Source organism: Sinohyriopsis cumingii, chromosome 3 (genome assembly GCF_028554795.1).
Source record: "Sinohyriopsis cumingii isolate HCF-2022 chromosome 3, ASM2855479v2, whole genome shotgun sequence".
Taxonomy (NCBI): domain Eukaryota; kingdom Metazoa; phylum Mollusca; class Bivalvia; order Unionida; family Unionidae; genus Sinohyriopsis; species Sinohyriopsis cumingii.
Window position 1 is genome coordinate 138835074 of NC_142963.1, and position 20177 is coordinate 138855250.

The 20177-nt window shown below is 33.2% G+C and overlaps 1 protein-coding gene across 2 annotated transcripts in view; it reads left to right on the forward strand.

The window, feature by feature from the left end:
- LOC149803949 (inter-alpha-trypsin inhibitor heavy chain H3-like) overlaps positions 1–19109 on the forward strand; it is a 115370-nt gene extending 96261 nt beyond the window's left edge. The window contains exons 12-15 of one of the 2 annotated variants that reach the window (XM_089953767.1): positions 5449–5505; positions 10299–10409; positions 11564–11884; positions 18352–19109. In XM_089953767.1, coding sequence (XP_089809893.1) covers positions 5449–5505; positions 10299–10409; positions 11564–11884; positions 18352–18515 — 653 coding nt within the window. In that variant the 3' untranslated portion in view covers positions 18516–19109. The remainder of the gene's footprint in view (positions 1–5448; positions 5506–10298; positions 10410–11563; positions 11885–18351) is intronic. The other variant, XM_089953768.1, reaches the window with a different exon arrangement.
- Positions 19110–20177: the final 1068 nt, after the last annotated feature.

The following is a 20177-nucleotide window of genomic DNA, read 5'->3' on the forward strand; positions in this document are numbered from 1 at the left end:
CTTATTAGTACCACATATTAAAGGTCGAATTACAACACTTAATATTACCATATATTAAAAGTCGAATTCCAACACCTAATATTACCACATATTAAAGGTCGAATTACAACACTTAATATTACCGTATATTAAAAGTCGAATTCCAACACTTAATATTAGCATATATTAAAGGTCAAATTGCAACACTTAATTTTACCAAATATTAAAGATCGAATTACAGCACTTAATATTACCACATATTAAAGATCGAATTACAACACTTAATATTACCACATATTAAAGGTCGAATTACAACACTTAATATTACCAAATATTAAAGATCGGATTACAGCACTTAATATTACCACATATTAAAGATCGAATTACAACACTTAATATTGCCACATATTAAAGGTCGAATTACAGCACTTAATATTGCCACATATTAAAGGTTGAATTACAGCACTTAATATTACCACATGTTTAAGGTCAAATTACAACACTTAATATTACCACATATGAAAGGTCGAATTACAACACTTAATATTACCAAATATTAAAGGTCGAATGACAGCACTTAATATTACCACATATTAAAGATCGAATTACAACTCTTAATATTGCCACATATTAAAGGTCGAATTACAGCACTTATTATTACCTCATATTAAAGGCCGAATTACAACACTTAATATTACCACATATTAAAAGTCGAATTCCAACACCTAATATTACCACATATTAAAGGTCGAATTACAACACTTAATATTACCACATATTAAAGGTCGAATTACAACACTTAATATTACGACATATTAAAGATCGAATTACAACACTTAATATTACCACATATTAAAGGTCGAATTACAGCACTTACTATTACCACATATTAAAGATCGAATTACAACACCTAATATTACCACATATTAAAGGTCGAATTACAACACTTAATATTACCAGATATTAAAGGTCGAATTACAACACTTAATATTACCACATATTAAAGATCGAATTACAACACTTAATATTACCACATATTAAAGATCGAATTACAACACCTAATATTACCACATATTAAAGGTCGAATTACAACACTTAATATTACCACATATTAAAGATCAAATTACAACACCTAATATTACCACATATTAATGGTCGAATTCCAACACTTAATATTACCATATATTAAAAGTCGAATTACAACACTTAATATTACCACATATTAATTGTCGAATTACAGCACTTAATAGTACCACATATTAAAGGTCGAATTACAACACTTAATATTACCACATATTAAAGGTCGAATTACAACACTTAATATTACCATATATTAAAAGTCGAATTCCAACACCTAATATTACCACATATTAAAGGTCGAATTACAACAGTTAATATTACCACATATTAAAGGTCGAATTACAACACTTACCATTACCACATATTAAAGGTCGAATTACAACACTTACTATTACCACATATTAAAGGTCGAATTACAACACTTAATATTACCACATATTAAAGGTCGAATTACAGCACTTAATATTGCCATATATTCAAGGTCGAATTACAACACTTAATATTACCACATATTAATGGTCGAATTACAAAACTTAATATTACCACATATTAAAGGTAGAATTACAACAGTTAATATTACCACATATTAAAGGTCGAATTACAATACTTATTATTACCATATATTAAAGGTCGAATTACAACACTTAATATTGTCATCTATTAAAGGTGGAATTACAACACTTTATATTACCACCTATTAAATGTCGAATTACAACACTTAATATTTCCATATATTAAAGGTCGAATTACAATACTTAATATTACCATATATTAAAGGTCGAATTACAACACTTAATATTACCACATATAAAAGGTCGAATTACAGCACTTAATATTACCATATATTCAAGGTCGAATTCCAACACCTAATATTACCACATATTAAAGGTCGAATTACAACACTTAATATTACCACATATTAAAGGTCGAATTACAACACTTAATATTACCATATATTAAAGGTCGAATGACAACACTTAATATTGTCATCTATTAAAGGTGGAATTACAACACTTTATATTACCACCTATTAAATGTCGAATTACAACACTTTATATTACCACCTATTAAATGTCGAATTACAATACTTAATATTACCATATATTAAAGATCGAATTACAACACTTAATATTACCATATATTAAAGATCGAATTCCAACACCTAATATTAGCACATATTAAAGGTCGAATTACAACACTTAATATTACCACATATTAAAGGTGGAATTACAACACTTTATATTACCACCTATTAAATGTCGAATTACAACACTTAATATTTCCATATATTAAAGGTCAAATTACAATACTTAATATTACCATATATTAAAGGTCGAATTACAACACTTAATATTATCACATATTAAAGGTCGAATTACAACACTTAATATCACGATATGTTAAAAGTCGAATTCCAACACCTAATATTACCACATATTAAAGGTCGAATTACAACACTTAATATTACCACATATTAAAGGTCGAATTACAATACTTATTATTACCATATATTAAAGGTCGAATTACAACACTTAATATTACCATATATTAATGTCGAATGACAACACTTAATATTATCATCTATAAAAGGTGGAATTACAAAACTTTATATTACCACCTATTAAATGTCGAATTACAACACTTAATATTTCCATATATTAAAGGTCGAATTACAATACTTAATATTACCATATATTAAAGGTCGAATTACAACACTTAATATTATCACATGTTAAAGATCGAATTACAACACTTAATATTACCATATATTAAAAGTCGAATTCCAACACCTAATATTACCACATATTAAAGGTGGAATTACAACACTTAATATTACCACATATTAAAGGTCAAATTACAACACTTAATATTATCACATGTTAAAGATCGAATTACAACACTTAATATTACCATATATTAAAAGTCGAATTCCAACACCTAATATTACCACATATTAAAGGTGGAATTACAACACTTTATATTACCACCTATTAAATGTCGAATTACAACACTTAATATTTCCATATATTAAAGGTCAAATTACAATACTTAATATTACCATATATTAAAGGTCGAATTACAACACTTAATATTATCACATATTAAAGGTCGAATTACAACACTTAATATCACGATATGTTAAAAGTCGAATTCCAACACCTAATATTACCACATATTAAAGGTCGAATTACAACACTTAATATTACCACATATTAAAGGTCGAATTACAATACTTATTATTACCATATATTAAAGGTCGAATTACAACACTTAATATTACCATATATTAAAGTCGAATGACAACACTTAATATTATCATCTATAAAAGGTGGAATTACAAAACTTTATATTACCACCTATTAAATGTCGAATTACAACACTTAATATTTCCATATATTAAAGGTCGAATTACAATACTTAATATTACCATATATTAAAGGTCGAATTACAACACTTAATATTATCACATGTTAAAGATCGAATTACAACACTTAATATTACCATATATTAAAAGTCGAATTCCAACACCTAATATTACCACATATTAAAGGTGGAATTACAACACTTAATATTACCACATATTAAAGGTCGAATTACAACACTTAATATTACCATATTATAAAAGTCGAACTACAACACATATAATTACCATATATTAAAAGTCGAATTACAATACTTATTATTACCATATATTAAAGGTCGAATTACAACACTTAATATTACCACATATTAAAGGTCGAATGACAACACTTACTATTACCACATATTAAAGGTCGAATGACAACACTTATTATCATCTATCAAAGGTGTAATTACAACACTTTATATTACCACCTATTAAATGTCGAATTACAACACTTAATATTTCCATATATTAAAGGTCGAATTACAACAGTTAATATTACCATATATTAAAGGTCGAATTACAACACTTAATATTACCATATATTAAAGGTCGAATTACAACACTTAATATTATCATCTATTAAAGGTGGAATTACAACACTTTATGTTACCACCTATTAAATGTCGAATTACAACACTTAATATTTCCATATATTAAAGGTCGAATTACAATACTTAATATTACCATATATTAAAGGTCGAATTACAACATTTAATATTATCACATGTTAAAGATCGAATTACAACACTTAATATTACCATATATTAAAGGTCGAATTACAACACTTAATATTACCACATATTAAAGATCGAATTACAGCACTTAATATTACCATATATTAAGGGTTGAATTACAACACTTAATATTACCACATGTTAAAGATCGAATTACAACACTTAATATTACCACGTATTAAATGTAGAATTACAACACTTAATATTACCATATATTCAAGGTCGAATTACAATACTTAATGTTACCATGTATTAAAAGTCGAATTACAACACTTAATATTACCATATATTAAAGGTCGAATTACAACACTTAATATTACCACATATTAAAGGTCGAATTACAACACTTAATAATTACCATATATTAAAGGTCGAATTGTAGCATTTAATATTACCACATGATAAAGATCGAAACTTGCGGCGGCATGTCAGTTGTTTGTATTTTTAAAATACCTTGTTTGTATTTTGAGCTTAAAACTTTCTTTCTTTTAAAATCGCTGATCCCAATTTTTTTATATATTGTTTTTACTTTTTTTAATTTTAGTTTTATCACTCCCAGCTGCCAAACAAGAAGTCGTGATTTCAAAACTCGCGACATCCCAATTTTTAATTTTCGTTTTACTTTTTTTACGTTGAAACTCTTTTGAAATCGCGCATCCCAATTTTCTAAAACTAATTCTTTGATACTTTATAAATTCCTCTCCGAAGTCGCACACTTAAGCTAGATACCAGCTATTAAGGTGGTTTAATCATGCTTAATATTATCAAATATTAAAGGTGGAATTATCATAGGTATTATTATTTAAATAAAAAACAAAAAAATCCAATGTATATAGTAAATTTATAAGATATTTAGTCGTGAACTAGGAAATTTCAGTTATAACTGGCGCTTAACCTTAGAATTGCCCGGTTCTTGAAAGGTTGCTTACCACAGGATTTCAAAAGAAAATTTGTCACGAACCAACAATTAATGTGGAAATGTGACGAGAATTAATTTTTGTGTTTTGTTCTTTATTTTGGTGTTTTACGCTCTCATATAGTCCAAACATCAAAACAATAATTGAGATTTTAATTTATTTTTCTTCTTCGTCACACACACTCACTAAAACACACATGTATATATAAACAGGTAGAAAAAGTCGTCATATGCCTTCTTTGTTTAAACTTAATATGTTTACTTGTTTAATGTCAAGATTAAGGATAAGAGGAAATCCGTGTGTCTCATAACTTCAGTATGTATATTTGTAGCAAGTCCACTGACCACTGTGCAGACTAGACTTGGCACGACATCTGTGAGGAATTTTGGTAAGTCAGTATTGACAGCGTATGGCACGGGGATTCGTACGTCAGTATTGACAGCATATGACAAGGGGATTCATAAGTCATTATTGACAGCATATGACACGGGGATTCGTAAATCAGTATTGACAGCATATGACACGGGGTTTGTAAGTCAGTATGACAGCATATAAACGAGGATTCATAAGTCAGTATTAACAACATATGGCATCTTGTAAGTCAGTGTTGGCAATATAAGGCACGGGGATTCATAAGGCATTATTGACAGCATATTGCACGGGATTCATAAGTTAGTATTAACAGCACATGGAACGGGAAATTCGTAAGTCAGTTTTGACAGTATATAATACGGGGATTAGTATTGACTGCATATGGAACGGGGATTCGTAAGTCAGTATTGACAGCATATGGCATGGGGATTCGTAAGTCAGTATTGACAGCATATGGCACAGGGACTCCTAAGTTAGTATTGACCGCATATGGAACGGGGGTTCGTAAGTCAGTATTGACAGCATATGACACGAGGATTCGTAAGTCAGTATTGACAGCATATGACACGAGGATTCGTAAGTCAGTATTGACAGCATATGACACGAGGATTCGTAAGTCAGTATTGACAGCATATGACACGAGGATTCGTAAGTCAGTATTGACAGCATGTGACACGGGGATTCGTAGCACTCTTAGCATTTATGAAATATCGTTTAAATTGTAGCATGTGCTTTTATAATAACGATGATTCAGGAAAAATAAATATACAATTATATATATATATATATATATATATATATATATATATATATATATATATATATATATATATATATTTATTTATTTATTTATACTCGTGAGGAATAGCTATTTATTGCAGATCTATTTTTGGTCTAAGTTGTCCTCTAATTCTTTAAATGTTCAAGAAAAGCCTGTAATATTGTTAATACTTTTAAATGAGAAAGTCAATAGAGGGAACTTTTATGAAAATGTCATTTACCTCTGTCTTTGAGTTTTTCGTAGATGGCGTGGTAGTCAGCATTTACTCCGACAGCTTCCTCGCTAGGCGCTCAGCATAAAGATATTAGTGTTAGGACTGGTCGGCCTGATCTCAGGATAATGTGACTTAGTGTGACATCATGCTATATGTCTGCAGCATGATGATCCAGTGCTAGACGTTACTATAAACTAGCACACTGCATTATTGGTAATACAGGGTATCCAGTCCTTTGAATGACGTTACTGGCAATAAGTATGTGCGTGAGAACATCAGTACAGCAGGGAAAGCACGAGTTTACGCTGTACAAGCTTGAAAATTACTAGCTTTGTACAATAGATGATGATATAAAATCAGTTTGACCACTCCAGGGTGGGAGCCCCGAGTGGCTGAGTGGTCTAAAGCGCCCACCGTTCCGGATCACTGCCATCTCACCGTTGTCTGCGTGGGTTCGAGTCTCAGGCTCGGCTAACGTTAGTACGCGAGAAAGCCTTGCCAGTAGCTTCTTGTGGGTCCTTGGTTCTTCCAGGGTTCGCGCTCCACCAGTAATACTGGCCGCCATTTATATCCTATCTTGTGCTCAAAAATGGCGTTAAACCCTACAAAAACAACAACAACAACTATTCCAGAGTAAGATAAATTTTGATAAAGAGGTATCACATTGTGCAGACAGCTATTATGTTGAGACACCCCCCCCACCCATAACATAAAAAACAACAACACGAAAAAAACCCAAGCAAAAATTGAATTGGTCCCTTGATTACATCAATGGATGAATGGCCTCAGTAGTAATATAGGCATGTGGATATCCGTTAAGGCAATCGTTGTAATTTACAGTAATTACGTACCGAATTACATCAGTGGATAATTAGCCTAATAAAAATATTGCCATGTGGATATCCGTAACGGCTTTCACTGTAATTTGCAGTAATTACATACCGAACATTATTAACCAATCTTGGTCAGCCAACCCATTATATGCTCTATTTTATGTACACCCATTTCCAGGCTGGTTCCCTTTTTTCCATATCAGTAGTACCGTGTGTCCATTAGGAAGGCAGAATTTTCTCCCGGTTTCAATTAGATGCCTGAAGTGTTGATAAGAATGCGCTACTTAAACTAATGTCACAGTCCTGCACGATACGCGTCAATCAACTATCGCGTTACAAGACAGTTGAAGGAGAGGTGACAAGTCCAGTCACCCAAAAATATACGCGAATACTACCTAATCGCGTCTTGATTCGAAGTGTTTAGGTTAGACTATGGGCCAGGCATGAGTCAGTTATGTTGTGGTCAATGTATCACTTGCATAATTTTAAATCTTGATTCGTAGTGTAAGTTAGACTGGGGTACATACACGAATCTGATAGGGCACCTACATCCTTATTGCAGTATCACATGTATCATTGTTAAAAAGGTCTTCTATTTTAATGTCTTGAATAAAAGAAAGATGCCGATGAAAGGAAGAAATCATAGGTAGAAGATATTATGTTCCGCGGGGTTATAAAATATGTATTTGTCTTTTCTCCAAACGTCTTGCAGAGTAAGTAAATAGTACTGAGATGATAGTCTATATATATATATATATATATATATATATATATATATATATATATATATATATATATATATATATGGAGTTGGATTTTTTCTGTCTTCTCGTTATTCCCATAATACACGTCGGACTCGTATGTGGGGCGGGGTGGCTCTTGTTCAGCATGGATATGTGAAAAAAGACTGCCAGTAGCTTCCCCGTGGGTCGATGGTTCTTTCCGTTTTCTTTCTCCACCAAATGTTGTGGTAACATCTATATCCTATCATGTGCTGGAGTAATGGGAATAAACTCATAAAATCAAACCAAACCTTATTCAGTATGTGATAAAATCAAACTCGTTTTTTTCGAGGACAGGCATGAAGGAATATGAAATCCAAGGACATATGCACTGTTAGTCAGAGGACTTGTCTACTCTATTTTGTGACTGAAGAGGTGTGCAGACCAAACGGGAGATTCTTTATATCAAAGAACACGATTCCTGTCTAAGAACTCAAAGCAATGATCTTACTATAGCAACGCATTTTAATATACACTTCCACTCCATATGTGATTATTCAGTGAAAGAGACCGAAGTACAAAACCGTCCACGTTGGGAAAGGAGCCATTTTGATTTATAACCAAAATACACTGTCTACAAAGGGGAGAGATACTCAATATGAATTGCCCCTTTATCACATAGTATGCTCACTTTGCATGTAGTATCTGCAGTGTGATATATTTGATATGATATTATGCTTAATTTCACTTTATGTGATTCTGATTGGTCCAGATAAGCCGATACAATTCTTGCGCCGTATTCTCTTTACTGATTGTCGGCGATCGTGGGAACACTGTTTTTTATTACCCCGCCAACTGGAACTACTAATATTTTGGCAGCCATTTTTTCGAATCGATTTCCTAAAGGGAATTGTGGAAAAAAGGCCACTTCTGTCTAAATATGGCCCATTTAACCATATATTGGTCTGGATACGCCATCTATAGATAGTCTGGCGCCGGCCCTGAACTCATGCTATCTGGCGCCCTAGGCAAGGTTAGATTCTGGCGCCCCCCCCCCCCCCCCGGAAAATATCAATTTCAAAATTTATAAACATAATATACATTTGTCTTATCATACCCAACAAACATATAAGACTGAATCTACCCGATCAGTTGCCCCTGTATGAAATAAACCAGGATAAAAACGACCCTCAATAAAACTGAAATTTATTTATTTATTTTTCAAAACTGTTGTTGATTTGGAGAAATGCGCCCCCTGAAATCAGCGCCCTAGGCGGCTGCCTAGTTTGCCTATATGGTAGCGCCGGCCCTGCATGCGTTGATAAACCCCAAACAAGAACAAGAACAAGGTAAACTTAAGGAATTGGTCAATTGATAGAGTGCGTGAGGAAGGGGTGGCGGTATACCTGTAACATGGAATCCACCATATATACAAGAGTGGTTTCAATGTTAATTTATAGGATTATATAAACTTACCTTTGTTCACGGATGAATGTGGACATAAACCGGTCTCCAAACTAAAAGAAGGTTATCCAACCACAGCGTGTTTACGCCGTAAAATAACTCTTATCATGTGATGCAATTCCGAATTTGTCTACGATAGTTTACAGATCCAACTCGAATAATGGAAATATTCGGTCACAAATACATTATTGTAAATCTGGAATGCTTGCATCCATAATCATCCCTTGACATATCCAACAATGTGAATGCTTAGAAGTGAAACTGATAGTGACACACTCTCGCTGTTAAACATTTGTCTAACCGAAACAAAACTATATGACATCATACTGAAATTGCATATACATTCTGTGCGGAAAATATGTTGAGTGAAATATTCTATTTATTGGGAAGGTAATTTTTTAAAAATAAGTTTTAATTGGTAAACGAAAATAGGGTAAATTTTACTAGATATAGAACAGCGCAAACATTCCAGTGATTATTCTTACGTGCAACAATTGAAAGGTTAAATATTTTCTTCATTCACTCCTGTTTCCATCAAAATTAAAACCATGTGATAAACAGAATGGGAAATGATTCTAATTTATGAAATATGAATATATCCAGCTTTTGCGAGCCAGAGCCTGCATCAGCTGAGTATTATTCAGCTGGTTTCATAAATTCAATATTCAATCATTACTCATTTCGCATACTCTATGTATCCTCCATTTACGTTATGGCGTTAAATTGTAGGTATATTTTACGTCATTCTCGACATATATATATGAAAATTATAAAGTTAGACTCTGTATGTTACAGGACCAAAGACTTATCCAATTCGGATAAAATACAACAATGCTTCATATGCCACCTGTTACAGCATTCCAAACAGTGGAAGTTACAAGCTGCAATTGCTCCACAGTTCAGATGGTAAGATTCATCTTAAGCCAGGCGTAATCTTTATTCTACCAAAAATAAAGAATGTTACGATGATAGCAACGATGATAATGTTTCTGATCATGTCAGTAATGATGGTGATGGTTATTGCAGGAAATATTATGAAGGCAATGCTACTGATGGTGGTGGTGGTAATGATGAAGATTACCGTGATAATGATGATGGTCATAATGTTGTTGTTGATGGTGATGATCATGATGGTGCGATAATTACAACTACTACTTATTATTGTTATTATTATTATTATTATCCTGAAGATGTTCACGATTATGTTAGCGACGACGATGATTATGGCGATAATATATTGTTACACGCACACGGGCATTTACTTGACCGAGCGGTTGTCAAACCCTGGCGCGATTCTCGCTAGAAGTCATAAGTTTACCCGACTTTCCAAAGACTTGAATACAACCTCAGTTGTAAATCAGAAAGCCCGACGTGTCCATTCTATACCTAAATTTTCCTCTAATTAATGCAAGACCACAGATAAACCAAACTGCCAACTATCTATCAACCGTACATCTGCGTGTTTTGGCTACATTATGTTTCCGTACCACCAACCGTTCACGCCTTAGAACATATACGAGTACTCCCTAACAATGGGAACTATTTTAACTCCGCCACCTTAGGCCAGTCAATGTATGCTTTCCAGGCACATTTCGCCGATATAACTGCACCATATTCGCCCACATGGCGACATAAACGGTGTCTGTCAAGTCCCTTTTTATTTATGCCCTTGTGTAATTTACCGGTTTAATACCGTAAGTACCGTCCTTGCAGTCACGCTACCAACGTATACCACTAGATTTTAATATGTACTATTTTACGACAGGGACATTCATTCGGTTTTGGTCGGAATTCACTACTAGTGAACCAGGACATCATGGAAACACACTAACACTTCACTCCGTGACGTATGCTCCTATTAATTAGCTCATTAGTTCGGGCCAGGAATATTTCCATGGCGCCGAATTCCAATAATCAAACAAGTAATCACACAAATCTAAGAACTGCTTAAAACGGGGCACTACACCCAAGTGCACATACTCTAAATTTACTACAATATTACATAATTTAAGCACTATCACCCTATTGTGTTCATCTATGGTTGAGTTTTGTCTTTATAGGTATAGAAATCAACGCTGATCTTGGTGACCAGGCGCAAGGTGACCATATTATATCCATAAACGTAACAGTTAACTCAACATTAATTGAAATCAATACTGCAGACATTTCCATTCTTGAAGTTAATAAGAGCCACGTGTATTACTGGGGGAGCCACGATCTGTTACTTCCGGACGTCAAACTTCATGTTGAACCATCTACAGTTAAAGTGGAAGCGGATGGACTGAGCTTTCTGGTAAACAAGATCGGAAATTCCAGCAAGGGGTTAGGATTGTTTATCAATGAAACATTTCAGTTCGACTCTTCGGCAACTGGCCTATTAGGTATGTGGTAAAACATTGCAACAGATCTCAAAGCCTATGCAACATTTTATTGACCACATGAGTGTTATGTGTTGTGGAGATTATTAAATATTCTTTTTAGCGTTACTCCGCGCATGTGCAATGTCGCACAACTCTTTCTACTGTATGTAAGAACAAATTTGACACTTGGTGATAATGTTTGGGGGTGATATTCGAAAATTTGTTGAACTGCCTTCAAAATCCTATCACTTCTGAATCCCTGTGGTCACGAGGTAGTGTGGGCACGGGTAGAGTCATTCAGTTGTAAAAGTACGCTTAGTTAACGTATGTATCTTGTTTATGAAGTCATCATGATCTTCTTGTAATTACTTGTTGCAAAATACATCTTTATCACGGCAAACATTTACGAATGATTGTTAAGTATTACCGAATTCATATTGACTGACAGAGAAATAACGAGCTTATATCCAGAGTAATAAGTATAATGTCTGATTGGACATTGCCTTCTGTTGGCCTTTCCTGATTGGACCTGGTCTTTTGCTGGCCACTCCAGAGCAGCTTTGTCGTCTGTTGGCCTTTCCTGATTGGACCTGGTCTTTTGCTGGCCAGTCCAGAGCAGTCTTGTCTTCTGTTGGCCTTTCCTGATTGGACCTAATCTTTTGCTGGCCAGTCCAGAGCAGCCTTGTCGTCTGTTGGCCTTTCCTGATTGGACCTGGTCTTTTGCTGGCCAGTCCAGAGCAGCCTTGTCTTCTGTTGGCCTTTCCTGATTGGACCTGGTCTTTTGCTGGCCAGTCCAGAGCAGCCTTGTCTTCTGTTGGCCTTTCCTGATTGGACCTAGTCTTTTGCTGGCCAGTCCAGAGCAGTATTGTCTTCTGTTGGCCTTTCCTGATTGGACCTAGTCTTTTGCTGGCCAGTCCAGAGCAGCATTGTCTTCTGTTGGCCTTTCCTGATTGGACCTGGTGTTTTGCTGGCCAGTCCAGAGCAGCCTTGTCGTCTGTTGGCCTTTCCTGATTGGACCTGGTCTTTTGCTGGCCAGTCCAGAGCAGCCTTGTCGTCTGTTGGCCTTTCCTGATTGGACCTGGTCTTTTGCTGGCCTTCCAGAGAAGTGAGGTTATAATGTCTTAGTCAAAATTCAGTCGTTCGAAATTGTCTACATAAGTAAGAAACAGTTTAAAAACTAGAGGAAATCCTACTGTAAAACAAGGGACCTGTAGATTACATCTACCGTAAACAACGGACATGTCCATTGATTATACCTACCTTAAACAACGGACATATAATTGATTATACCTACCGTAAACGACGGGAATGTGCATTGATTACACCTACCTTAAACAAAGGACATGTACAGTGATTATACCTACTATAAATAAAGGACCGCTACATTATACTTACCATAAATAATGTCCTGTAGATTATATTCGCGGAGTCTTATATACTGTTTGAGGCACTTTATTGTATTTGTCTTGATAGGATGCAACCTTGAAAGTGTTGCCGTGTCGTAAAATCGTAAAACACCCCGTCCCCAACTATTGCATTAACCTTGATAAATATAAAAGTAAGCCAGTAAGAAAGCTACGACAGTCATCACTCAACTTAATATTTACTTTAACTATTATCTATACTTCAGATAGGAAAAAGTCTGGTTATTAAATGAGCACTGTAAAATATGACAGTTGTAAAAATTAGAAGAAAATAGGATAACTGTGAGCGGTTCGTATAGAAACATAAACATGAATGTGCGCAAATGTGGTAGAAAGGTAAACTTTATATTGTTTGACAATTAAGTATTTATTTAATGGTGTCATTATTCTATGTTCGAATATCTTTCACAACTATCTTGGTATGAACTTCATATCGATAAATACGTTAGAATATATCAAAACACATACATAGTACCTTATGTTTATCAGCATTTGTTTCGACAAGGATATTAAAATTTTAAAACTGAAGTAACAAAATGAAATAATTGCATGATAATAGTATTTGTCAGACACGAACAAATGAAATCTAAAACATGGTTCATAAACATCAAATGGCAATTGTATTTTATGCTTTTTAAAAGAAAACTTCAGCTGCTCCTATATTTGCGTGGAAAGCGCATCTGAACCAGTTTATCGGTATAGGTTCGGCACCTAAACCAGGCAAATATTCTTTATTATTTGGGTAGACCTGTTCGCTGTCGTCGACCGTACGAACTTGACATGACGTCAGTGCCATTGAACCCGAGCGTACATTCATTCGCATTGTGCTTCCCATTGCATTTGGTCTTCTTTGACATCACCGCTGCCTGACTCACTTTAGAATACTTCAGGAGCTCAGTCTTACACTTAGGGATCCAATTGGAATTAATGTCAGGCTAATAATTGAATTAATCAAAACAATATCCAGGCGAATTTGACTTTGCAAAGGATGTTCCCGAGGATGGTCAGGTGCACCAGAAATCCGAGAGAGAGAGAGAGAGAGAGAGAGAGAGAGAGGGTCAAAGGGCATTTAATACGGCGGGAAGTATGAAATTAGATTCATTTAAAAGGAAGAAATACATCTTTCCATTTCACAGACCAGCATCAAAATGTTTAACAAATGAAACTTTAATATATAATAGTTGACAACATCTCTTAATTCCCTTCGTCCAATAAACAATCTCATATATATACTAAAGTTTGCTTTTTATTATTATTATTGACTTGTACATTGACAAGTCATAAAGTTAAATTTTAGGGACTGCTTCAAATCTAATCACACGACAATAACTATATAACTGCACACCAACAACATTTAATTTTACTTTTGAATCTGAAGCATACACTGTCTTCACGTGTTACCATTTTGTTAATTTTATCAAATGACAGTGTTGTCCAATATACAACAGTGCTTGTACATGTCTGTAATACTGATCGTAATTTGTTATCAGGTGAGCAGGAGCATGCTGATATACCGTTTTATGTCCTACAGGTCATTTATCAAATAAGTCTCCTTTCATGATTTGGTGGAATGTTAAAGTTATTATATAATGTTTTAAAATGTTTAAGATATATGGTGTTATTGGCTGACTTAAAAGTTTCTTCATCTGGTGAATCTTTTGTATATTCAGGCAACCGTTTTGTTATCTGAAATTAAAAGTTAAACTTGTAAATTAATTTTGCTAAGTCTGCTGTACTTGTACCTTTTATTTGACGATAACATTCCGGTTTTTGTAATCCATAATGTGAAGTTAAGTTGATGTCAAAACTAAACACCATGCTATTATCTGTATTCATTAACACAATCAAGTCTTAAAGTGTACTTAAAAACAATTGTAATGGCTTTTATTTTGAAATTGTTGTTTTTCATTATTAAATATTCATCACTTTAAATAATTTAGTAATATCCCTTCTAACCTAGGCATTAAACTAAGCTGCAGTGGAAGAATAAATTGTGCTGGTTTCTATTTCAAAACAGAGTAAAAAAATATGAAGCCTATTATTTATTGTCGCATCAACTAAATAATATACATTAGCAATAATAAAAAAACAATAATCAATAATATACATTAGCAATAAAAAAACAATAATCAATATTATACATTAGCAATAAAAAAACAATAATCAATAATATACATTATCAATAATCAATATACAATAATCAATAATATACATTAGCAGTAATCAATATTCATTGATCAATAATATACATTAGCAATAATCAATATAAAAATCAATAAAATACAATAGCAATAATATACAATAACAATAAGCTATATACAAAAATCAATAATATACAATAGCAATAATCAATATACAATAATCAATAATATACAGTAACAATAAGCAATATACAATCATTAATAATATAAAATATAATAGCAATAATCAATATAACAATAGTAATAATATCCAATAGCAATAATCAATATGCAATAATCAATAATATACAATAGCAATAATCTATTTGCAATAATCAATAGTATACAATAGCAATAATATACAATATCAATTATCAGCATACAATAATCAATAATATACAATAGCAATACTCAGTATACCATAACCAATAATATACAATAGCATTAATCAGTATCCAATAGCATTAATAAATAATAGCAATAATCATTATACAACGATGAATAATATACAGTAGCAATAATCAATATGCAAAAATCAATAATAAACAATAGCAATAATATACAATAGCAATACAATACAATAACAATAATCAATATACATTAATCAATAATATGCACTCACTAATCAAAATACAATAATCAATAATATACAATAGCAATAATCAATATACAATAATCAATAATATAAAATAGCAGCTTATTCCTTTATCTTCCAGTTCTAATCATTTGCCTCTTTTCTCTTGAGCGCATTTATCTCTGTTTCTTGTATTCATTCTGATGATTATTTTTAAATGTTGTCTGAGTTCTTTTCCACATGCACTTGGGGTTTGTTTGATTTACAGCATGTGTCATACTAGACAACGTATTCTTCTACATTGATATTTAAATACAACAGTGTCAAACTATATATACATTGTATTGTTCTATCACGTTTGCATTCAAATATTTCATTATCAATGATTTCTGTCAAATAAGCCATTACCTACCCACAATCAATATCCTGGTTTTGCAGTTGTCAAATTTTAGTCTGCATTTATATCCCAGAATAACTAACATTTATTAATGTAAGACAAGTAATTGCCATTTATTAATGTAAGACAAGTAATTACCATATAAAAAGTAGTATTACTATCAGCTTTCTCCCTACTGAGGTACTTTAATATTTTATAATGTTGCTACTTAGTATCGGAATAAACTTGGTGGTGATTACCAACACTCTCATGGAATGCTACTTTAATAAAGTTAGTGGCAATTACTACTGTGCTTCTACTGCTCTCATGGAATTCTAATTTTAATAAAATTAGTAGCAATTACCACCGTAATACTGCTGTCATGGAATGCTAATTTTAATAAGGTTAGTGGTAGATGCCATCACCCTACTACTTTCGTGGAATGTGTCTGTGTTTGTGTGATTTGGATTTTTAACGTAGCTTTAACAATTGATCAGTCATATCGCTACGATGTCTGTAGTGTGACAGTTTATAGTGATGTCTAGCACTGGGGCATCATGCCGCATATATTTAGCATGATGTTCCACCCCGTCACATTATCCTGACACCAGGCCGACCAGTCCTAACACTAACCTCTTAGGGGGCGCTCACCAATTAATATGTACTTTAGAGAGAGAGTGACGTATGTAAGGTGAAGTAGTTTGCATTTAAAACATGCACAATGGAGAGAATGTTGGCATACCTATATGCTACAGTAATATAATGTGGATGATATTTTTTTGGATATTGTACTTTTGGAAATTTTACATGAATCAAGCACACTGCTAACTAAAATGACTGCTCCCTTGTGTTAAAAAATCAGCATGAATTAGTCTAAAGTACACTATACATAGCAGCTATTAAAATAGGGAAAATGAATTTTGCCAGACTAGACAATACCAGCTTCTGAAAGTGCAATGAATGAATTACCAAATACATAAAATGTAAAAAATGTTATCGGCTCTTTTTTATACAATTTACCTCTGAAGTTCAGGAAGTGAAAATGACCAAGTTAAGCTAGCACTTTTTTGAAAGGTTCACATTTTAAGTAAGGCCAAGCTGTATACTCTATAACCCATAGAACACCCATCAATCATACACCAAAATAAAGGGAATTAAAGGTTCTTTTAATTATACCTAAGATACACAAGGTCTTTTTTAAATAGCCAGTATAACCAGTGAGTAAAGCCGGGGAAATTCTTTTTCTTTAAAATCTTAACCCCTATGCAAAATGCGAAACTGTATAGCGCCTCCTTAATGATGAGCACCAAGCGAGGCAGCTGTTAGTACCATTTTTGTAAGTCTTTGGTATGACTCGGCCGGGGATCGAACCCACGACATTCCGCATCCGATGCGGATGCTCTAACCACTAGGCCACAGGAGCGGTCAAACGTGGAATGTAATTTTAATAATGTTATTGGTAATTACCACTACCCCATCACTGTCATGGAATGCTAATTTTAATAACGTTAGTGGTAATTACTACCACCCATCCAACACATGTCATGGAATGGTAATTTTAAGAACATTTGGTAATTACCACCCATCCGACCACTGTTACGGAATGTTAATTTTAAGAAGGTTATTGGTGAATACCACCCATTCGACCACCGTCATTAAATGCTAATTTTAATCAAGTTAGTGGTAATTACACCAATTATACCTCTGTCCCGGAATGCAAAATTTATAATGAAAGTGGTAATTACCACCCAAAATACCACTGTCATGAAATGCAGATTTTAGCCATCATAAGAAGTATCACATTATTATCATAAGTTCCATGTCGTCTTTAAAATGATAGATGTTGTTCTATGTCTATTTGTTATTCTTCAACAGTTTCCTTGGATCCCGTTCCTTCTGTTTTGATATAATATTGTTATCTTTTTTTTTTCCAGCTACACTGGCAGGCGGTAAAAGCTCTCCTGGGATCACTATTTTGGGACATGCTTCTGTGTTTACTGCGTACACACTTACAGATCTCAGTGAGACGGACTCATGGCATGGTGACACCAAGTGCTACACGGTTCAGAGCGATGGTGTTTCTAAAATAACACCATGATATAAAGTTTTGTTCTTTTAATGTAAGACACAGACTGGCTAATATTTTCCTATTTGCAATGGAACTCATTTAAAACTAAGTCGTATATAACGAATTTCTGGCTATAAGATATGTTGTATTCAGTGCATTCATAGAGTTTTCACGAGCTCGACGGTGGGCGTCTGGTGGGGTAGGGGAATGCACCATTAAGTTGAACAATCTTAATGTTTAGATAATTCGATCATGACTTTAAAATTGTGGGCAATACAGTGATGCCTTCAGTAATGCAAATAATGTTGTATCGCATACAATAAATCAAGTTTTACTGAAAATAAATATGATTTGTGCAATTCCCTTTACATTTAAGGAAATTATTTTTGAAAAGCTTAATATCGTATATGCGTCTTGTTTTGTTATATCGGGTTCCACTGTAAGAGCTTTGTAGATTGCATTATTTGCATCATTTGTTATGATAGTTTACATTGTATAGACTGCTTTGATAGCACTTTTGCTCAGAAAGTACTTCATAATGATTGCGTCTTTGTTAGATTTTGATGGAACAAATGTATTGCAAACAAAACTCGATCTTTTTAGTAAATAAAAGCATATCATACACTTTCTTGTTTACATATTTTATAAAGGCATACCACACACTTTCTTGTTTACATATTTTATAAAGGCATACCACACACTTTCTTGTTTACATATTTTATAAAGGCATACCACACACTTTCTTGTTTACATATTTTATAAAGGCATACCACACACTTTCTTGTTTACATATTTTATAAAGGCATACCACACACGTTCTAGTTTACATATTTTATAAAGGCATACCACACACGTTCTTGTTTACATATTTTATAAAGGCATAGCACACACTTTATTTACATATTTTATAAAGGCAGACCACACACTTTCTTGTTTACATATTTTATAAAGGCATACCACACACTTTCTTGTTTACATATTTTATAAAGGCATACCACACACGTTCTAGTTTACATATTTTATAAAGGCATACCACACACTTTCTTGTTTACATATTTTATAAAGGCATAGCACACACTTTCTTGTTTACATATTTTATAAAGGCATAGCACACACTTTCTTGTTTACATATTTTATAAAGGCATACCACACACGTTCTAGTTTACATATTTTATAAAGGCATACCACACACTTTCTTGTTTACATATTTTATAAAGGCATACCACACACTTTCTTGTTTACATATTTTATAAAGGCATACCACACACGTTCTAGTTTACATATTTTATAAAGGCAGACCACACACGTTCTTGTTTACATATTTTATAAAGGCAGACCACACACTTTCTTGTTTACATATTTTATAAAGGCAGACCACACACTTTCTTGTTTACATATTTTATAAAGGCATACCACACACTTTCTTGTTTACATATTTTATAAAGGCAGACCCCACACGTTCTTGTTTACATATTTTATAAAGGCATACCACACACATTCTAGTTTACATATTTTATAAAGGCATACCACACACGTTCTAGTTTACATATTTTATAAAGGCATACCACACACTTTCTTGTTTACATATTTTATAAAGGCATACCACACACGTTCTAGTTTACATATTTTATAAAGGCATACCACACACTTTCTTGTTTACATATTTTATAAAGGCAGACCCCACACTTTCTT